The 22,484-nt window shown below is 53.8% G+C and overlaps 1 protein-coding gene across 1 annotated transcript; it reads left to right on the top strand.

Annotated features, from left to right (window-relative positions):
• The first annotated feature begins 1,231 nt into the window (after nucleotides 1–1,231).
• Nucleotides 1,232–21,647, top strand: NINJ2 (ninjurin 2). The gene is made up of 8 exons (XM_052640634.1): nucleotides 1,232–1,424; nucleotides 12,652–12,754; nucleotides 15,724–15,808; nucleotides 15,934–15,946; nucleotides 17,292–17,620; nucleotides 19,984–20,215; nucleotides 20,676–20,868; nucleotides 21,281–21,647. Exons 1-7 carry the CDS (start codon nucleotides 1,232–1,234, stop codon nucleotides 20,831–20,833), a joined length of 1,113 nt encoding a protein of 370 aa, XP_052496594.1. The 3' UTR covers nucleotides 20,834–20,868; nucleotides 21,281–21,647.
• The last annotated feature ends 837 nt before the right edge of the window (nucleotides 21,648–22,484 follow it).

The raw sequence follows: 22,484 nt of genomic DNA, 5'->3' as shown, positions 1-22,484 counted from the left end.
CTTCTAAGTGTTTTATAGTTTCAGCTCTTTAATGTAGGTCTATATCCTATTTTGAGTTAATTTTTTGAGACCAGGGCCCAACTTCAGCCATTTGCATAAAAATATCCCATTGAGATGTGCTCTAAGCATAAAGCACACACTGAATTCTAGAGACCTAGAATTACTAACGTGCTTGAAGGAATCGAGTAGAAGGTTCAAAGGAGAGAGGAAGAACAGAGATTACCAAAATAAACTGAAAAGATTAACAAATTGACAAAGCAGAGCTTCTGGAAATGGTGGGAAAAGCACAGAAAGCTCAACCCTGACTCCCTCCAACAATGATAACAATTATCATTGGTATTAATATCTCCAGTGTTATTCCAAGGGCACTGCAATCGTTTTACATGTATTTTCCCTTTTCATCGGCACATAGCCCAGTGAGGTGAGGACCATCATTTGTCTCCATCAGGGAACTCAGCCTGCCCACGGTCACTAAGCCAGTGAGCAGGAAAGCCAGGCTTGGACACCACTCAGTTCAAAGTCCACATTTTTATCTGCTACAGATTTTTGCAGGGCTTCCCTGGTGGCTCAGTGATAAAGAATCCACCTGCCAATGCAGGAGACACAGGTTTGATCCCTGGGTCGGGAAGATCCCCTGGAGTAGGAAAGGGCAACCCACTCCAGTATTCTTGCCTGGAAATCCCATGAACAGAGGAACGTGGTAGGCTACAGTCCACGGGGTTGCAATAGAGTCAGACACGACTAAGCAACTTTCACTTCACTTCATAGATTCTTGCAAGAATGCAACAAGAATGCACACAAGATAAGCATTTTCCTACAGCCTGACCTAAATTTTAGACAGTTGGAGGGATGAGCAGAGCTGAGAATGGAGGAGGGCTCTCTGCCCAAAACTGACAGCTTATGTCACAGACCACACCTGTGGTTAGCTGGTTTGCTCTGAAAGCTCTCCTGTTACATTGAGGCCCAGACCCCGCCCCCCGCCCCTGGCCTTCAGAGGCAGCTCCCACAAAGCCTGGCAGTGCCCCAGCCCAGCTGCATGATAAGACAAGACAGGAGGAGGGACCCGGGGAGAGAAGCCAGCCTGCTGACGCCCAGCAGCTCCCTCAGTGACGTCCACCCTCAGCAGACACCATCCCCCTAGGGGCTCAGGGCTCAGCCAGAAGGCCTCTGTTTAGGACCAGCTCCTTGGAGCTCCAATAGTGCTGCCCTTCCAGAGACTTCTGCAATCAGAATGCCCAAGACTCTGGCAAAGGCAGTAGATCAGCCAGCCTTCGGTCCTGGCCTGGAAGGGAGCAGGGGCCTCGCATCAGAAGGCTCAAAACCCTGGCTGGCCGGCGTGTACGACATGTATGGGGCACGCGCTGTGAACGTGCTGGGGCTATTTCTGCCCTGGCAGATTGCTGTCAGCAGGCAGGAGGTGAGGGGTGAAGCTTCAGGGAGTTGTAAAATCTAGACGCAGTCCCACTGGGACCTCGCTGAGGGCTGGGGGCCCTTCAGCCTGCAGGACCTAAAGCTGGCCCCGCTGTGGGTTCACAGAAACCGTGGGAAGGAGAGGTACTCCCATGACCCTGACATCCAGACAGGAGCCAGAGTGCCAGGACCACCACACGACCCCCACAACCCGGATCGTGGTGTACTATTTGCCACCTGCTTGGAAGTGGTACTGCCCGTGGATACCCTGCTAAACTGTAAGGATGTCCCTCTGCCGAGGGAAACCTCACCACTCCCCGGGGCTCTTAGGATAAAGTCTAAGTTCCTTACGGGCCCTGCTCCACCTGCCCCACCCCCAACCCACCAACCTCACCTCCCATCTTCGGACCACATCCGAGGACCCTTCAGTCCTGGGCTGAGCCCACCGCTGCCTCTCTGAAGGCAGACTGCTTGGTAATTCTGGTTTGTCTAATGTACCAGCTTAGTGACCACGAGTTCAGTTACTGAACCTCAGATTCACGGGTTTTTATGAGAATGAAATGAGTTAATGTAGAGAAAGGGTCAGGCACAGGGCTTGGTATGAAAATCTGCTGTGAGGGTATATGCTGTTGTTACTATGATCACGTGTGCACTTATTTGCTCAGCCGTGTCCGACTCTATTGCGATCCTGTGGACTGTAGCCCACCAAGGCTATCCGTGGGATTCTGTCCAAGGGATTCTCCAGGCAAGAATCCTGGAGTGGGTAGCCATTCTCTCCCCCAGGAGATCTTCCCAACCCAGGGGTTGGATCCCCGTCTCCCTGCAGGTGGGTTCTTTACCAGTTGAGCCACCAGGGAAGCCCTGTTATTTCGATCATTTGTATTCAAATAGGTTTACTTTTTACATGATCACATTCACTGATCTGTTATGACCTCTGGATTTCACATCATGTATACAAAGGTTTTCCTTAGTCTGAGATTAGAAAAATATCCAGTGGGCTTGCCATTTAAAGGAGTCTGTGGGAGAGTGAAAAAGTTGGCTTAAAGCTCAACATTCAGAAAACTAAGATCATGGCATCGGGTCCCATCACTTCAAGGCAAATAGATGGGGAAGCAATGGAAACGGTGACAGACTTTATTTTCTTGGGCTCCAAAATCACTGCAGATGGTGACTGTAGCCATGAAATTAAAAGACGCTTGCTCCTTCGAAGAAAAGCTATGACAAATCTGAAAGTGAAAAGTGTTAGTCACTCAGTTGTGTACGACTCTTTGTGACCCCATGGACTGTAGGCCACCAGGCTCCTCTGTCCACGGAATTCTCCAGGCAAGAATACTAGAGTGGGTTGCCATTTCCTTCTCCAGGGGATCTTCTCAAGCCAGGGACTGAAGACGGCTTTCCCACACTGTAGGCAGACTCTTTATCCACTGAGCCACCAGGGAAGACCTAGACAGCATATTAAAAAGCAGAGATATTACTTTGCTGACAAAGCTGTGGTTTTTCCAGTAGTCAGGTATGGATGCTAGAGTTGGACTATAAAGAAATCTGAGCACCAAAGAATTGATCCTTCTTAACTGTGGTGTTAGAGAAGACTCTTGAGAGTGCTTTGGACTGCTAGGAGAGCCAACCAGTCCATCCTGAAGGAAATTAGTTCTGAATATTCATTGGGAGGACTAATGCTGAAGCTGAAACTCCAATACTTTGGCCACCTGATGCGAAGAGCTGACTCATTTGAAAAGACCCTGATGCTGGGAAAGATTGAAGGCAAGAAGAGAAGGGGACGACAGAGGATGAGATGGTTGGATGGCATCACTGACTTGATGGACATGAGTTTGAGTAAGCTCTGGGAGTTGGTGATGGACAGGGAAGCCTGGCGTGCTGCCATCCATGGGGTTGTAAAGAGTCAAGACACGACTGAGCGACTGAACTGAACTGAACTGTGGGGAGTCCATTGCCATACGGATCACCCCTCTCCAGCCCTCCCTCACAGTGCTCCTTCTAAGTTAATTTAAGATGTTTTTAAAAGGGAGACCTGCCTGTGTCTACCATGTGCAAGGGCCAGGGAAGGAAGAACACATGGCCCTTTGGGAAACGGATGACAAATAGCTGTTGTTTCCTGTCTGAAGCCATGGGGCCTAGGCAGGTCACCTCAATTCATAAACTACAGGGAGTCCCTACACATGAACCTTCAAGCTGTGAACTTTCAAATATGCGAACGTGCATTCACATGTCCAATCACGTAAGTTAGTTCATGTGTCTGGGGTACTTCTCAACGTACTGTCCTGTAAGATCAAAAGTGTTTATTTTTGTGTTTGTTTTTTATGTAGTCTTTGTTCAAGAAGTATTATAAACCTATTACAGGACAGCCGACTGTGTTAGCTGGATATCTAGGCTCACTTTTTTTAACTTAACAAACATGCTCTTGGAGGAGATCGGGCATGATTCAGAGTGGTATGGCTGTGGACTCCAACACGCTCTTGGAATGGGATTCGTTCCTATGTCAGGAACTTACTGTAAACAGATTTGTTTGTCCATAAGTTGTTGACCCTGAAGGAGTTCACGGTCCAATGAGAGAACAGACAAGTCAGCAGACCGAAGGTATCATCAAAGGCCTCCGGGGGATGGGGGCCAACATCCTTGCTCGGAGAAGGTTTCAGTGGGTGGTGGCGAGTCGGGGTACAGAGGACATTCTCAAGGTAGGGACAGAAAGTGCCATCCTGATTCCACAAATACTTGCCAGCGCCTCCTGCTACCTCTGCCCACGGGCCGCAGGGCACAGCGCTGGAAGGAGGTAGAGAGGTGGAGATCAGCCAGAGGCCAGGGCAGGGAGCTGGACCAAGGCAGCAAAGCCAGCTTCTCTCCCAGTTCCAGGACTAAACTAGTCAGATGGTCTCTAGGAAGTGACTTCACTCCTCTGCGTTCATTGCTCGTCCTTACAACACAGCCTCAGCTTGTGTCCTGAGGTAGCTGTACAAATTCTATTCGATCACACATGTGCAAACATTCTGCCCTGTACAAGGTAAATATTTGATGCCCTTGGGCACTTTCTGCTGCTAATTGGTGACTGGAGTTGTTTCTGCCCGGGGGCCGTGTATGGGTTCAGCCTGGCTGCTTTCCCTAGGGCTCAGGCCTGCTTCCTGAAGTGGGGGCAGGGGGCCCACTGGGTCCACAGGGACCCAGACCCCCATGTGTACATCCCCTCCTGTGTCCTGAGTCTCCACTCCTGGTTCTCCCAGTCTTATTGTTGACCCACATTAGGACTCTCCTCTGGCACCTTTAACAGGACAGAGCTCCTTCCCCCACAGGAAGGGCCCAGGCTCCGCCCCAAACAGGTTTTAGCAACAGGACTACCTTTGGCGCAGGGCTCTCTCCTTCCCTGTCTGTTCTACCGTCTGCTCAAATTAAGGGTGAAAAGGCATGAGCCTAAGGGTGAAAGGTCACGAGCCTCTTCCACCCAGATCTCAGCTCCTCTCCACACCACTAGAGCCCCGTGAGCAGCGTCCTCCAGTGGGCAGCAGTGGTTTCTTCAGCTCTGGAGGGTCTGGAGGCCTGAAGACCACTGCCGAGGGCAGCCCCCACCCCCAGCCCCCACAATCCAATGCAGAGGGCTTCTTTAGGGGAAGGGCGCTTAGGGGGCATTTGTAAAACCTGAGTTCTGGTTTCAGTGTTGGTGAGTCGTGTGACCCGGATGGTTCTCCTGGCCTCTTTGGTCCCCAGTTTCCTCATTAGAAAGACGAGAGGGTGGGGCATAGGGCTGAAACAGATGGCCTGTTGGCAGACAGAAGAGCACATCTTTCGAGGCCTTAACGTGAGGCCAGCACTTCCCTCAGAAGCATCTCTTCCCACGTCCACCCCGAAGGTGTGTGCGTTTGTGTTCTTGGCTGCCTCCCTGTCTGGGTGCTTGGGAAGGGAGCCTGGGGCCTCCAGCCTTGCAGGCACCATTAGAGAAGAGAGCACATCCCTCGCCACCAACAGGAAGGGTTAAGTACAGAACCAGATCTGGTCAGGTTATCTCGCCTCTGGAGCCCAACCTTAACCTGAGATGCTGTGAAGAGTCGCCCAGCTTCCCAAGGCTGGTGGTCCTCCCAGCGACAGAAATCCCTCAGCCTTTTCCCTGCACTTGCGAGCAGGCTGGGCATGGCAGCCCATTCCAGTATTCTTGCCTGGAGAATCCCATGGACAGAGGAGCCTGGTGGGCTACAGTCCATAGAGTCGCAAAGAGCTGAACACGACTGAAGCTACTTAGCATGCACGCAGGCGAGCAGGCTGGGCTGGCTTCAAGGGGCTGCTCAGAAGGGCCAGCACTGAGAAAGGCCCTGTGCTTGGCTGAAGGCCATCACCATCTTGAAATCCTTAATACATTTTGTACCAGGGGTCCCTTGGGGTTACATGAACACCACTTAGACAGTCCACTAGCCTCTCCCCCTAGGAAGCCGTTTCCCAAAGCAGGGCTCTGTGACCCCCAGACAAAGGACATTTTGGAAGACTCTTCTCGTCCCTCACGATCCAGCCACGATGGCCTTCAAGTCCACAAGAGCTCCTCCAGGCTCCCCAGAGTGGTGGTCCTCTGCTTTCCCGCTTCTTTCCTCTCCCCCACACAGCGCCCACCCCTCTCTGTAACCCGGCCCAGGCTCCCCACCTCCAGGCCACGCCCTCTGTACTCTGACTTCCGCGAAACAGGGAGATGCTCGATACACTTGTTGACTGAGGAAAGCAAACAGAGCTATCTTCTCAGGACAGGGCACAGGGCACTGCACACAGTGGGCGCTCAGTCAGTGCTGCTGACTCACGCACTGAGCACGCCAGGGCACCCCGCTACATGGCCGTGCCCGTCCTCAGCCAGGGCATCACACAGATGGGACCATCATTCTCTCCCCTTCTGACCTGGTGAGGAAGGGTAACCCTAGGGCAGCAGAGCTGATTTATGGGGTTTCTTTGTGTGGAGTTGGAAGACTTACTCCCTCCCCATACCTGGGGTCCCAGTTCCTAAATGCCCTGCCGGAAGGAGTGTTAAGAACCCCCGACACTGGAGCTTCCGCAGAGTCCAGCCAGTGGCTGAGACTCCGAGCTCCCAGTGCCGGGGGCCCAGGTTCAATCCCTGGTCAGGGAACTAGATCCCACATGTCGCAATGAAGGTCAAAGACCCCTGAGTGTTGCAACTAAGACCCAACACAGCCAAATAAAAATAAATATTAAAATAAGAAACCCCCCCAAAAAATAAATAAAATAAAATAAAAATAAGAACCCCCGACACTTGCAAAGCCCTTTAAAGCTTGCGACCTGCCTTCACTAACTTTCTCCTCAAACTGTCCTTTGGTGGTTTAGTCCCTAAATTGTGTCCAACTCTTGTGACCCCATGGACTGTCGCCTGCCAGGCTCCTCTGTCCATGGGATTCTCCAGGCAATACTGGAGTGGGTTGCCATTTCTTTCTCCAGGGATCAAACCCACCTTTCCTGCACCGCAGGTGTTTCTTGACCAACTGAGCCACCAGGGAAGCCCAAACTGTCCTGTAAATCAAGACAATACTTAAATATCAACTGTGGGGTGGTTGTTCTAACATTTTTTTCTTTTGCTGCGTGTGTTCCTTGAGGAAGAACTTGGAAATACAGATAGAGCCCAAAGAATAAGGGTACCTCCATCTGAGCATCCAGTGATGATGCTGTTAACATTTCAGTCCAAATCTCATGAGATTCATCTCCACACATGAAATACACCTTTCAAAACAGGATGACACTGTCACTGCTTTGGTGTCTTATTACTCCCCGTTGCATAGGAGGCTAACAGAGGTCGCTGGTCCTGCAGATGCTGGGGGCAATGCTGGAGCCTGACTCTAGTGTCCTGACTCTGAGGCCGATGTCCTTATCTTTGAACCCAGCTGCTGCTCAGACTCCAAAGGGGCAGAAGGGACTGATGGCCCTGGGAACGGAGCCCCAGCGAAGAAGGGTTTGCTCTGACCAGGCTTTGGGGAAAAGACCCCGAAACCACCCAGGTGTCCCACAGCTCAGCACAGGCTGCTCAGAGCTGCTACTTCCACACATCTGTACTTAGTCCATCAGTAAACAGCTCCAGGGATATAGGGTCAGCTGTCAGGTGGGGCCCAGAGGGAGCAGGTGCCCGGTGGCAGGCACTGACCCAAGAGGGCAGCTGGAGATCTGTTTGGTGACCTCGGAGGGCTCGTCTCTTTGTATTTTTAGAAAAAGTGAGGGCACAGTAATGACCCAGCAACCGCCTCACTGCCTGCGCATCATGCTGGGCCGTGGAAAGGGGCTTGCAGCCTGGGTCCAGGCTGGTGGTTCAGGGCAGGATCAGTCGCCTACCCGCTTTTCCTCCCTCCTTCCTTCCACTCTCCCTCCCTTCCTCAGCACACACTGCTGGCCAGATACTCAGCTGGGCACTAGAGGCAAGATTTACTCAGGGTTCTGGCCTTCCACTGCAGTCCACAGGGCCACAGAGTTGGACACGACTTAAGCGGCTGAGCACACAGACGCACTGGCCTTCCACGAAGGTGGTAAGAGAACAAGAGCTGACCAGAGGCTTACAGAACTTCCCAACGCAGGTTCAATCCCTGGGCAGGGAAACAAGATCCCACATACTGTGGAGCGACTCAGCCTGAGCGCCACAACTAAAGAGCCTGCAAGCCGCAGCTGAGACCCAAGGCTGCCAATAAATATTAAAAAAAAAAAAAGGCATGGTTTCCTCATCGGCAGCCAGAGTCTACGAAAAATAAATAAATAACGTTAACAGCAGGAACTCTTGCATCAGACAGTTCTTATTGTTGATTGGTTGCTAAGTCGTGTCCAAATCTTTTCGACCCCATGGTCTGCAGCACACCAGGCCTCTCTGTCCTCCACTGTCTCCTGGAATTTGCTCAAACTCGTGTCCACTGAGTCAGCAATGCTATCCAACCATCTCATCCCCTGTAACCCTCTTCTCCTCTTGCCCTCAATCTTTCCCGGCATCAGGGTCTTTTCCAGTGAATCAGCTCTTTGCATCAGGTGGCCAAAGTACTGGAGCTTCAGCTTCAGCATCAGTCCTTCCAATGAATATTCAGGGTTGATTTCCTCTAGGATTCACTGGTTTGATCTCCTTGCTGTCCAAAGGACTCTCAAGAGTCTTCTTCAGCACCAGAGTTCTTCGGCGCTCAGGCTTCCTTAGGGTCCAACTCTCATACCCCTACATGACTACTGGAAAAACCGTAGCTTTGACTATACAGACCTTTGTCAGCAAAATGATGTCTCAGCTTTTTAATACGCTGTGTAGCTTTGTCATACCTTTCCTTGCAAGAAGCAAGCGTCTTTTAATTTCGTGGCTGCAGTCACCAACTGCAGTGATTTGGGAGCCCAAGAAAATAAAATCTGTCACTGCTTCCACTTTTTCCAGACAGACCAGGGTTCAAATCTCGACTCCCTTGTTTCTAGCTGTGTGACCTCAGGCAAATTGCTTAATTTCTCTAAACCTGCATGTCCCTTCTTAAGGTCTATGAGAAGGAATTGAGATAACACATAAACATGCTTAGAAGAGGGCCTGGAATGTGATAAGACCTGGAGAAACGGAGTTATGGAAAGAGAGGCTCTACATGTGAAGCGCTGTGGAGCTCGGGCTGTCCCACGTGGGCAGCAACCCCAATGGGTCATTCCCGAGGAGGACGGGCCTGGGGCTTCCACGGCCCTTTCGCCAAGGGTTTGGCCGAGTTCAGCAGCGGCTCACCCTTTTAACCACACACTAGCTCCTCACAATAAAGGAGTTGGAGGGCTGGCATCTTCTCGTTTTGCCGAAGAGGAGGCTGGGAAGCAGAGGGTCTCGTGAGCTGCCTGAGGTCACTAGGGGAAGAGATGGCAGCCCTGGCTCCAAATGCAGAACCGCCCGTTCCCTGACCTTCATCTCTTTCAGACCCCAGCCCACCACACCAGAGCCTCTGCTCAGCCTGCAGTAGCTAGGGCCGGGAGCTGTGATCCTAAGGAGGGAAGACGGCTCTGCTGGGCCTGGAGGGAGAGCGGGTGACTCCTGGGGCTGGGGCAGCAGCAGTCCTGGCAGTTAGGCTCTGGGCCCAAGGAGGCATATGACTCAGAGCTGGCTGATTTTTTTTTTTTTTTTTTTTACTTTTTGATCACACTGTGCAGCCTCTAAGCGATCTTAGTTTCCCTGACCACTGATGGAACCCTCGCTCCCTGCAGTGGAAGTATAGAGTCTTAACGGCTGGACCACCAGAGAAGTCCCAGAGCTGGCTGACCTTGAGGGCCATGTGCACCTGGCTTTGATTCATGGGCACCCAGTGCCCACCCTCTGGGTCTCACCTGCTTGGAGTGGCAGCTGGGCTGCAGCAGTGAGAACAATAGCATCTCCTGCCCTGCACCTGCCTGTCCGGGCCCGGCACCAGGCATGGCCCACTCCAGAGACAGTGGACACACACACATACACAGAGGCTGTGAAGTCACACCAGGGCCACGTCAGGAGTGGACACACCCGTGGAAGACGACCACCTCCTGTCCCTGCAGAGAGCTCCATGTGGGAGGTCCAGGGAGCACTGCTCGGTGGTCCTGCCCCCTCAGCCCCTTCTGAATGAACACAGGGGTGACAGAGCCGTCATTCTCTCATCCAGTGCGCCGGACTAGGCGCCGATTTCTGGGACACAGCAGTGAGCAAGACAGATAAGTCCTTGTTCCCGTGAAGCTTATCTACTGGAGTGGGACTACAAGGCCCTGCTATCTCCCTTTCTGCTTCCCCCTTTAGGCACTTGATTCTCTGCTAAACCTTGTCATGTTAGAGGATGCGGGGAGCAGGGATATGTGGGAGGGGCAGGGACCTCTGGACATGCCAGGGAGCTGAGGACATGTTGGATCTTGGCAGGCTCTGCTTATGGTTGGGTGGGGTGGGAAATTCACCACCTTCCCTTTTCCCATCTCCGTGTCAGATATGATCTCCTGATGAGGTCTGCTACCCTGGATGGCAGCCAGGGGCTGTCGGCACAGCCCTCGTGGCTTCTAACTGCCTGAGGTTCCAAGGAAATAATTCTCACCTTCTGCAAACATATCATCCAGTGGGAAGGTACAAAATTAATGTGCACCGTCATGTGGAATGTTGATATTTTGCTTTATGACTTTTTAAAATTGGAGGATAGCAGCTTTACAATATTGTGTTGGTTTCTGCTGTACAACGTGAATTAGCCATAATTATATATATATATGGCTTCCCAGGTGGTCGTAGTGGTAAAGAATCCACCTGCCAATGCAGGAGACACAAAAGACATGGGTTTGATCCCTGGGTTGGAAAGATCCCCTGGAGAAGGAAATGGCAACCCACTCCAGGGTTCTTACCTGGAGAATCCCATGGACAGAGGAGCCTGGTGCGCTACAGTCCATGGGGTCACAAAGAGTCGGACACGTCTAAGGGACTGAGCACACACATATATGTATGTAAATCTATTTTCCCTCCCTCCTGAGCCTTCATCCCCCTTCCTATCACTCTAGGTGAAGTAAGTCTGAAAGAGAAAAACAAATACTGTATATTAATGCACATATATGGAATCTACAAAATGGTACTGATGAACCTATCTGCTTAACGATTAATTGTTCTGAGAGTTGTTTTCATTTACATGTGTGTTGCCTCCCATCTGGACTCAGGTTCACCGCAAAATCTAAGGTTCTACAAAACCAAGAAAGGCTCTGTAAATGTTTGAGTGAAGACATGAAGACAGTCTGAGGGTGAACAGGTCAGGCCCTATAAACAGGGTGGGCAGCACCTGGCACTTGGGACTGGGGTTGGTGGTCTGTGCTGCCAGCTGGAATCAAATGCAGGACTGAATTTACACCCTGTTCAGTGAGAAGAGCTGGAAAGATTCCCTCCACATCCTTCAGACTAGGGTACACCTCTGAGGGGTTTCCAGGGACTAAAGACTATAATGGGCTTCCCAGGTGGCTCAGTGGTAAAGAACCTGCCTGCCAATGCAGGAGACACAAGCAACGTGGGTTCAAACCCTAAATCTGGAAGTCCCCTGGAGGAAGGCATGACAACCCACTCCAGGATTCTTGCCTGGAAAATTCCATGGACAGAGGACCTGGCAGACACTACAGTCCATACCGTCGCAAAGAGTCAGACAGGACTGAGCATGCATGCAAAGACTGTGGTGGTTAAGGACACAGCCTCCAGAGCCTGTCTGGGTTCACATCCCAACTCGTAAGATCAACAGCTGGGTGATCCCAGGGCAAAAGTACTGAACTGTTCTGAGCCTCACCCATCTCGTCTGTACAATGGGTGTTGTTAAAGGAATTCAGGGACAGCCAACTGAAGGAAGGGTCTAGCACAGAGCTTAGACGGTGGCAGGCATGTGAAGCGCCAGCTTCAGTGTGGTAGCGCGGAGTCGATGGATGGCACTCACACTTTAGCTGCGTCGGAATCCCCTGGAGGCTTGTGAAAACACAGATGGCTGGGTTCCAGCCTGTGTCTCTGACTCAGAAGGTCTAGGGTGGTGTCTGAGAATCTGTGTTTCCAACAAGTGCCCAGGTGCTGCTGCTTCAGGGACCACAATTTGAGAACCTCAGGTGTGTAACAGAAAAGAGAATTCAGGTGTAGGGTTCTGGCGCTAGGACTGTCCCTTATTATCTGGTGACTTTGTGCAGCTAATCTCTGAGCCTCAGTATCTTTACGTGTAAAACGGAACTGTTAATTCCCACTTCACAAGAATTCCCTGGCAGCCCAGTGATTAAGATTCCAGGCTTTCATTGCCAAGGGCCCAAATCCAATCCCTGGTCAGGGAACTAAGATCCTGCAAGTCGCTTGGTGTGGCCAAAAACAGGAGAAAAAATCCACTTCATGGGGGTCAGCATGGTATACGGTATTCTCAGTATTCAGTTATCATTGTTTAAATTCTGGCCAACGTGTTGGTCCTGGAAGGATGGGGCGGGGTTACCACGAGTAGAGGTGGGTCAGGAGTGCTTGGGGAATGCTGCCAAGAACCCCAAAGCCGGGAGCAAAGTGCCGGTTGGGTCTCGAGGCCCCGGGGCCACATGCTTATTGGGAAAGAACTCCTGCTCCATTTCTTCAGCAGTTTCTGTGTGGCAAATCCACACAGAACCTTGGCGAGGGTTGGGGTTTGGGGGGTGGGGGAGTAATTTGGCTGCACTGGGTCTGAGTTGCGGCACGTGAGATCTATCCCCGCCGGCCAAGGATCAAACTCAGGCCCCCTGCATTGGGAACTCCGAGCCGTACCCACTGAAGCGCTAGGAAGTCCCTCTCCCTTTTGTCAGAAAGTCACCTCACCTCTGCGGGATCAGCGGCCCTCCGGCCCAGCCGCGCGGTGCGCTGCCGCCCCCTGGCGGACGAGGAGGCGCTGCACACCCTCCCCCGGCGGTGAGCGGAGTCCGAAGTGCCGGCGGCAAGGCCCGCGGGCACCTGGGGGAGCGCTGGCGCCTCGCAAGGCTGCGCCCCCCGCCTGAGAGGAGACTTCTGGACCAGTTGGGTGTTATTACGGGAACAGCCCGCGGACACCCCACCCGCGGTGGATTAGAGACTGTTGACTTTTAAGGGCGAGACCCATTGCGCTTGGCACAGCAAGGCTGCAGGCTGAGTGCCGGCCCCAGACACAGGCCTCGGGGCTCCGGGCCTTTGCGGGCTTTGGCCTGAAGAGCAGTGGCAGCGGCCAGCCTGAGTCATAGGTTCCCTGAGGCCGGGAGAAAGGGCTACCCCTGGGCCAGGGGCTTCAGTTTGATATTCACTGTCCAAGCACCACGCCCCTCACCCAGCAGTTCTTGGGTCTGCAACCCCACCCTTAGAGATCCCATTTTTTTGCCTTTTCTGGAAGAACTCCTTGAAGTAAATCCTTCATATAAAAAAATTCAATGCTGTCATCATTTTCTGGTGCCTTTAATGTGGGCAAGCCACTGAACCGGGCACCGTGGGGACCCAGGAACATGGAAGATGCATTCCCCCTAGGAAACAGGCACTGGAGGGGCCTCCTGGAGAGGAGGGTCTAAGAGGGGAGGACTGACCCGGGGGTGGGGGTCCACGGGGAAGAAAGGCCTTCAGCCCTGGAGGGACTGGAGCTGGTGGAAGGGTGGGGTGTGTTCAGGCACGGTGAGTCATGTGGTGTGGCCCAGGAGGGAGGGTGAGTCTCAGCCCCTCCCGGGAGGGAGGGGAAACAGGACACAGGCTGGAGAGGGAGGTGGGGGCCAACCAGGCAGGGGGTGGGGGTGGGGGTGGGGGAGTCGGGTCTGCACAGCAGGGAACCCAGGGTAGGTGGGCTTGTCTGAGAAGCTCCCTCCCTGAAAGAGGCTCCTGTCAGGTGAAGAGAAAGGTTTCCGATGGGATGGGTGTGTGTCAGCGTTTAGTGTTCTGACTCTTAGCGACCCTAGCGACCTCATGGACTGTAGCCCCCCAGGCTCCTCTGTCCATGGGCTTTGGCAAGGATACTGGAGTGGGTTGCCATGCCCTCCTCCAAGGGATCTTCCCGACCGAGGGCTCGAACCCATGTCTCTTACATCTCCTGCATTGGCAGGTGGGTTCTTCACCCCTAGTGCCACCTGGGAAGCCCCCCTTGGGTGCGGAACCATTTCAAAGATGGGTGTGAGGGGCTGCTGAGATGACAAACGGGAATCTTGAAGTGTGGGTGGGGCCAGGCCAAGTCAGAATCCAGCACTCAGATGCCTCTCCGCCCACAGGTGGGCGTGTGGGCCTGTGTGGGAGGGACTTCCCTCTCATCTCCTTGCTCTAAGACTTCAGTCTTCAAAGCACATTCACCCACATTATCTCATTGATCTTTGCAACAGGCCTCTGAGCTAACCAGGGCCTATTATTCTCATTTTACACACGGAGAAGCTGGGTCCCAGGTGAGACAGAATTATGCTTTATATTAATTATTGGCCTCCTGAGGTCCATATTTCTTTTTCTAAATTGCGACCCCATGGACTGTAGCCTACCAGGCTCCTCCCTCCATGGGATTCTCCAGGCAAGAGTACTGGAGTGGGTTGCCATTTCCTTCTCCAGGGGATCTTCCCTACCCAGGGATCAAACCCAGGTCTCCTGCATTCCAGGCAGACACTTTAACCTCTGAGCCACCAGGGAAGCCCCAGTGTATTTACTTTTGATTGTGCTGGGCCTCCAGTTGCATTGAGCAGGGGGCTACTCTGTTGCGGTGAGCGGGCTTCTCATTGCGGTGGCTTCTCTTGTTGTGGAGCACAGGCTCTAGGCACTCAGGCTTCAAGAGTTGTGGCCCACGGGCTTCAGTTGCTCCAAAGCAGGTGGAATCTTCCAGATCTGGGATGGAACCCGTGTCCCCTGCGTTGGCACGCAGATTCTTATCCACTGTACCACCAGGGAAGTCTTGCATACTGTTTTAATTTTTGTTGTTGTTGTTTTATAATAGTTCAAACACTCAGAGGGGTCAAAACCCAAAACATCCAGATGAAAGTTTCTCTGTCAACCCTATTCTCCCAGCTGCCTGGGTCACCTCTTAGCAGTGTGAACTCTAGCCTTTTGATTATGGGTGTTGGGCCCTTTCTGCAGGGGCTCAGGACACAGCCTGCTGTGACCAGAGGAGCCCAAGGCAAGCGTCGCCCCAGGAAGGGTGTTATACCTCCCCTGAGCAAGGGTACATTCGGTCTTCTTTCATCTGAAGCCACGTGAGTCTATCTTTAGATCCTAAACTCCTTGGAGGCTGGGAGTCTATCTTCTGGGAGGCTGAAGTGTAGGAGTTACAATTACAGGTTCTGGCAAACAGAGAACTGGCATAAAATCTGTGTTGCCAAACCTTGAACAAGTTACCCAGGCTCTCGGAGAGCCTCCATTTTTTTCAACTACAATAATCACAGGTTCGATCCCTGGGTCGGGAAGATACACTGAAGAAGGAAATGGCAACCTACTCCAGTATTCTTGTCTGGAGAATCCCATGGACAAAGGAGCCTGGCAGGCTACAGTCCACGGGGTCGCAAAGAGTCAGACACGACTGAGCGACTGACCGACCAACCAACCTAAGGGTGCCCTGACCAATTTCATGGGACTGTGTGAGGACTGCATAAGATGACTCATGTCCCGTGTTAAGCCGAGTCAGGCACAAGGTCTGTAATCTGTAAGAGGAAACTGTTGTCATCCCCAGTTCCAGGACCTACTGTGCAAGCCCACAGTAGGACACACCCAGGCACCTTTTCACACTTAACCCTGACAGAGGCTGAGAGCTCACAGGTTATAGGGTCTACATGGGGGCTCATTGTTAAGATGGCTCATTATGTTGACCTTGCAAACAGAGAGTAAATCACAGTGATCCTTGAGACTGACCAAACTGCCCAAATGGCATCCTGTTATCACTGGTGCCTATCTTCTCAAAGCTGCGAGAGCACCAGATTCCAGACCTCCGGCTACATGATCATCCCTTTGGAGAACTTCTCAGTGGTGGGGTATAAGAAGGACTCTGTCAGAAAGGGAGGACGCTGGTTTCTCCTTAAGAGTCAGTCACCTTCTCTTTTCCCTCTAATAATTTTCCCTTTTCTTGCCTGACTGCCCGGTTTGCTCTCTCCTTCTCTGCACTCGCCTTACAGCACCTCATTAAAGGTGAGTTGGCATAGTAGGTCGCCCCAATCCACACACCTGAACAAATCGCTCTTCCTGGGCTAGGATCCGCCTTTCCTTTTTTTGAAACCAGCCTGGCTCTTTGCCATCTCCTGCCAGGTGGCTTTTCTGGGTAGTTGGGCATCTTGAGGCCAACATGGGGCCGACAGCCCACGGCTCCTCTGGGCCTGTTGTGTCTAATGCCCTGTGTTATAGCTGATCCACAGGGAAACTGCCATGTGGCTTTTCTCAGGGCTGACTGACTCAATGGAGGGCCACCCCTGCCCTGGAGCTGCCTAGGGTGAGTGACTCAGGGCCTCTGACCTTGGCCTGGTGCCCAGCCACCTGGACTCTGCCTCTTAGAGGGTATATCCCCGGCACTCAGAGGAGGAACTTCCCTGCACCTGGACCGCCCTAGCTTGGAAGGGACATAAGAAATCATCCATCCTGCCTCCCTCATCTCACAGATGAGAAAGGGAGCTGGACGATGGGAATACCGAGCTTGTCACCGAAGCGCGATTTGGACCTAGCCTTCCTCCTGTGGTTCCCACCAGCTGTCACAAATCCTCCTCTCCTGGCCTTCCCACCAGGCCTTCTCCTCTCAGGGCCCAGCAGGCGGGCTCCAGGTCCTAAACTCTCTGAGCAGGGCATCCCATGGCTTTTTGGTAGGACAGTTATGTACCCCCTTGGGAGAACACCCCTGTAACCTCATTTCCAAGAAAGGGCAGAATGATCTCTTGAAGCGGGTGGCTCCCACTGAACTTACTGTCTCTCAGTTCAGTTCAGTACCTCAGTCATGTCTGACTCTTTGCGACCCCGTGGACTGCAGCACGCCAGGCCTCCCTGTCCATCACCAACTCCTGGAATTTACTCAAATTCATGTCCATCGAGTTGGTGATGCCATCCAACCATCTCATCCTCTGTCCTCCCCTTCTCCAACCTTCAATCTTTCCCAGCATCAGGTGTGGTGGTGGTTTAGTTGCTAAGTCGTGTCCGACTCTTGAGACCCCATGGACTGTAGCCTGCCAGGGTCCTCTGTCCATGGGATTCTCTAGGCAACAATACCGGAGTGGAGTGCCATTTCCTTCTTCAGGGGGTCTTCCCAACCCAGGAATCGAACCCAGGTCTCCTGCATTGCAGGCAGATTGTTTACCAACTGAGCTATGAGGGAAGCCTACCCAGCATCAGGGTCCTTTCAAATGAGTCAATAAACAGCTGCAAAACTGTGTTTACTTTTCTGCTCAAAAAGGCATTCCTTTCCTATCCAACCCAATTTTCCTCAAGAAACAAAAATACAGGCCAGCAAGGATGAAGGGATAAATAACCGTCTGGCGGAACAATGGAGCAGTGCACGGCTTCAAGAGTTGGAACCCACACCCGCCTGGGGAGCTGGACTTGGCGAGCCGGCTGGGGACAGGGCAGTCTGAAACGGACCGAGGGCAGGGCGAGGAAGAGTGCGCGCGCGGCGGCGTGGGGCGCCCGCGGCCCGGGGCGGGGTCACACCCACGTGCCCTTGCCGCCCAGAGCGCCGGGCCCCCACTTCGCGTCAGCAGGGCCGGCCTGGGTGCTCAGCCGGCGCGGTGGGCAGCCTGGGGGCCGCGCATCCCTAAGGAGGACCCCGGGGTCTGCCCCCCCGCCCCGCTGTCCTGGAGGAACAGTGCGGGCGCGAGGGCGGAGGTGAGGGGGGCTGAGACAGACGCTGAGGGCCAGGGGTCCCTGCGAGACCGACCTCAGATGGGAAAAACGAGGCTCAGAGATCTCTTTCCGTCTCACTCGGACGCCTCCCGAATGGCATTAACCCCCCGTTTGGGGGTGTGGAAACTGAGGCCCAAAGTGGGAGGCCCAGAGCCGGGGGGTGGGGGCTGTGGGGCGTCTAGGCCCCGGCCCCCGCCCAGAGGACCCGGACAACTACAGGTGCCACCGGCGGCCCGCGCCCACCGCGCCGGCTCCTCAGACCCCTGGGCGCAGGAGGGGCAAGGAGCGGCCGGGCCGGGCCGGGCGGGGAGGGCGCGGGCGCGGGCAGAGGAACTGAAGTGACTCAGGCCGGTGCGCGCAGGCCGGGCCTTTGTTCCCGGGACGCCCGGCCTTAAAGGCCCAGCGCCCGAGGCAGGCGCGCGCCCTGCGGCCGTCCGGGCCCACCGGCCGCACTTCTGGCGAAGCGGGTGGGGGGGGGGGGGGGGGGGTAGGGTGGGAGGGGGTCGCTCCTGGGCTCCTGGCTGTCAACAAAAGAGGGGCATCCATCAGAATTCGGGGGTTCATCTAATCGGATCCTCAGGCCATAGGGAGGGCCCCCTCTGGTCATTTCAGCCATCCCTCTGCCTCAGGGCAAAGCTGCATCTAAATTGTCCAGAGGAATTTAAGAAAACCCTGCCCCTGCTTTTGGGGATTCCCCAGGGGCTCAGAAGGTAAAGCATCTGCCCTCAATGTGGGAGACCTGGGTTCAGTCCCTGGGTTGGGAAGATCCCCTGGAGAAGGAAATGGCAACCCACTCCAATACTCTTGCCTGGAAAATCCCACGGGGCGGAGAAGCCTGGTACACGGGGTCGCGAAGAGTCAGACACGACTGTTACAAGGACCCCTTGCTAGGCAGCGCCTCCCCGAGTCTCTCAGCCATCTGTCCTCTAACCACAGTCCCCACCTTGCAGGGTGACTGGCCCACCCAAGTCAGCATTGAGTCATTTCAACCCTTATTTCACAGCTTTGGTGGGCTTTAGGTCAGCCAACGGAGAAGGCAATGGCACCCCACTCCAGTACTCTTGCCTGGAAAATCCCATGGACAGAGGAGCCTGGAAGGCTGCAGTCCATGGGGTCGCTGAGGGTCATACACGACTGAGCAACTTCCCTTTCACTTTTCACTTTCATGCATTGGAGAAGGAAATGGCAACCCACTCCAGTGTTCTTGCCTGGGGAATCCCAGGGATGGCAGAGCCTGGTGGGCTGCTGTCTATGGGGTCGCACAGAGTCGGACACGACTGAAGTGACTTAGGAGCAGTAGCAGCAGGTCAGCCAAGGCAGACTGTGAACAGGCTCCCATCCTAGCCTCCGTGAGTCCAGGTTTCACACCAACCCTGACTTGTCAGTGGATTCCTCAGGGAGAAACACCAACCTGTACCCCACCCCCCAGCGCCCACACCCCTGTTGCTCAAGCTGCTCCTTCGGACCCGAGCGCCAACACATGGACTCGGGGCAATGGTGCCCTGCGGGACCAGAACCTTTCAACATGTCTCCCCGCTCTGGGCCCTCATTAGGCCATGCATCCATCCCCAGCGCCATCCTAAATGAATCGCCTCAAAAACTGCAGGTTGCCTGCAGCATTCAGTTTGCCCCCTGCCCCCACAGCCCTGCTTGTGACCCTCTCTCAGAGTAAGTGGCTTCATGAGAATAAAACTTCATATTAATATTTCAAAAGCAAATCAAATGTAAATTATGCATCAATAAATTCTAGCTAAAAAGTAATAACAAACAAATGAAGAGCTTTTGACCGGCCTGTACTCCTGTGTGCATAGATGCATGCTCACAGACGTGTACGTATGATGGACTGGGTGTGACAGCTGGGGTGTGTGCCCGAGCAAGGCTGCGGCTCCAGGGGTCCCCACAAGGTCGAGTTGGAGCAGAACCCAAGAGCGCGCAGCTCCTGTTCCATCTGTGGCACTCTGCACCCCGCCTTGGGGCCCACATCATTCTGGGAGGAGAGATGCCTTTTCCTTTTCCACTCAGCCTCAGAACTCCTCGTCCTGTCTTCTGCAATGCTCTCCCCTCAGGGGAAACAGAGGTGGCAATAGTGGTAAAGAACCCACCTGCCAATGCAGAAGACTCGGGTTCCATCCCTGGGTTGAGAAGATCCCCTAAAGAAGGGATTAGCAACCCATTCCAGTATTCTTGCCTGGAGAATCCCATGGACAGAGGATCCTGGGGGGCTTAAGTCCATGGGGTCACAAAGAGTCAGACAAAACTGAAGTGACTCAGCACACCCCTTCCCAGCTTCTCAACCACTTCTCTTCTGGAGCCTCCCAGATAAGCCTGTATTTTGTCCCCAACAGCCCGGGAGCCCCAGCCCAGGGAGGAGCCCGCCCATCAACCTGAACCGTTACGCCACCAAGAAGAGCCTGGCGGAGGGCTTGCTGGACATGTCGCTCTTCATGTCCAACACTGTGCAGCTGAAAGCGGTGCTAGATCGGGGTCCATCCTCCTATCACTACTTCGCCCTCGTCACCCTCCTTAGCATCTCTCTGCTCCTGCAGGTGGTCATCGGAATCCTCCTCGTGGTCATGGGTAAGGAGCCCGGGCCTGGAGCTGGCCTCGGGGGGTGGGTGGGAAGAAAAGTCCTGAATGCCTCCCTGTCATACCGTGAGTTTGCACAGTCATACACTAACCTGCTGTTAGCCCTGTGCACCTTCAAGTGCCCAAGTAACAACAACACAGTGCAGGCAGGCACCCTGACCTACCTCCTAGCATCCCATCCAGTAGCCGGTACAATACCTGCTAAATGACTGTGCTCACTAACTTGTAGCAGCATTCCTAGAGCGTGCATTCCCCACTCTGAGAAGACCCAATGTAAGTTTCCAAAATCGGCTCTATTGAGTGCGTGAACACCCCACGTGGTCAGTGAGGGAGAAGGCATTTCAGCACAATGGCCACCAACTCCTGATCTCTGAGGGGCTATGGTGGGGGAGGCTCCAGGCTGTCATCTCCCCACCCCCGACCATCATTTGCTTCTCCCTCTTCTCCACAGCTCTACTGAACCTTAATGAGGTGGAAAAGCAGTTGCGTCTCAACCAGCTTAACAACGTGGCCACCGCCTTGATCTTTATCACTGTCATCATCAACATCTTCATCACAGCCTTCGGGGCACATGAGATTGGGCTCCTGGCTGCTGAGACCCCTCTCTGAACACAGCCTGGAGCCCACGTGAGAGAAGATGGGAGGTACACAGGTGGCCCTTCTCACCTCTGCGGGTTTGGGCTGAGAGAGATGCTCGCCAGGCAGAGGGGAAGAATGCAGACCTGGGGCAGGGATGAGGTCCTGGAGCAGAGCATGGGCTGGGACTCACCGAAGTCCTCTGTGCTCTCTCTTCCTAGGCTGAGCTTCTCTGCAGCCTGGGAGGGTGGAGGCTGCGGTTAGTGGGGGAAGAGGGAGACGCGGGTGTTCTCCTTGACAGAGTCAACAGGACCACGGGGAGCCAGCCGGCAGCACAGAGCCTCAGGCCCTGCTTTAGGTTTGGATCCGAACCCGCAGTTGCACCCTGGGAAGGCACCAGGGCAATTGTGTGATACTTGGGCCTGAGGCGCTGGTCTGGCCTGGCCTGCCCTTCTCTTCATCTCTTTGCTTTCCCTACAGGTGCTGGGCCTGGAACTGCTTCTCTCCCCCTTGATCTGCCAGGCTGAAGGGCACAGCAAACAGCTTCAGGGAGAGCTCCTAGACTCGGAGGGCAGTGTAGACACTCCTGCTTCCTACCCTTGGCACTGGAACAAAGATGGGCTCTTCTCCGGGCTTAAGCGGAGTCATCTCGGCCTGGAGTCCTGAGCTCAGACTCAAGTACCACCCACCTGTCTCCTGGGCCTCGGGTGTGCCTACGGAAGGCTGGGTCTGCCCAGCTTAAGGACTCTGCTTCTGACCCCACCCCATTCCTTCCCTCTGCCCCAGCCTGTTTTCTCTTTTCTGTAGGATGGAATAATTTCTCTCCATAAAGCTTTCTGCAGATCCACTGTGAGTCAATCTTTGTGTCTTCAATTGTGAAGGCTCAAGTACCCGGGGGTGGGGGGCGTGTGTGGCTGTCTCTATCTGTGTCCTGGAAATGGCTCAAAGGAGCAACCCCAAGCCTGGAGGGGGAAAAGGCTTTTAAGTCACTCCCTCTCCTGTGGGTTCTGCTCTGAGTCAGGTTTCCCTGCCCGAGTGCCTAGGGTAATTACCATCTGCTGCATTAGCAGCAAACCAGTCTCCTCTGGATGCTTTTTGAGAACCTCCAATTGGCTGCCTCTGGGCTTCCCTGGTGGCTCAGACAGTAAAGAATCTGCCTGCAATGCAGGGGACCAGGGTTCTATCCCTGGGTCAGGAAGATCCCCTGGAGAAGGGCATGGCAACCCACTCCAGTACTCTTACCTGGAGAATCCCATCGACAGAGGAGCCTGGCAGGCTACAATCCATGGGGTCGCAAAGAGTTGGACTGAGCGACTAACAACAAATTGGCCACCCCAGCTTTCACAGCAGCACCCTCTCTTGGGCATGTGCTTAAGGAATACAAACTAATTTCAGTCTCTGCCTACATCAGATATGACCAGGATGGTACCTTTGTACTGTAACGCATCAACAGGGCATGCCCAGCTCAAACAGAGATGCTTTTTGATTGTCCGCTATCTTAGAATAAGCCACACCTCAGCTCCTCACCCAACCTTCCTGTGTCCACCAGCCTTTCTCAACTGAAAGTTCCAACCTGCATGAATCTATTGCACAGAAATGTTCCTCAGACAGTAATCTCGTGGTCCCCCTCCTGAGTAAACCACACCGCAGGGAAGGCTGCGCGCCCGCCTCCCCCCACCGCCGA

Source organism: Budorcas taxicolor, chromosome 5 (assembly GCF_023091745.1).
Source record: "Budorcas taxicolor isolate Tak-1 chromosome 5, Takin1.1, whole genome shotgun sequence".
Taxonomy (NCBI): Eukaryota; Metazoa; Chordata; class Mammalia; order Artiodactyla; family Bovidae; genus Budorcas; species Budorcas taxicolor.
Note: the sequence above shows the minus strand (reverse complement) of the source record. Positions and strands in the feature narration are given on the sequence as shown.

Excerpts from the sequence above, each read along its gene's own strand:
- NINJ2 (XM_052640634.1), top strand. The coding sequence starts at position 1,232 with ATGCCCAAGACTCTGGCAAAGGCAGTAGATCAGCCAGCCTTCGGTCCT. Across the intron at positions 12,755-15,723 it reads CTGCACACCCTCCCCCGGCG|CTGCGAGAGCACCAGATTCC; the intron begins GTGAGCGGAGTC and ends ATCTTCTCAAAG. Across the intron at positions 17,621-19,983 it reads GTGCGGGCGCGAGGGCGGAG|CCCGGGAGCCCCAGCCCAGG; the intron begins GTGAGGGGGGCT and ends TGTCCCCAACAG.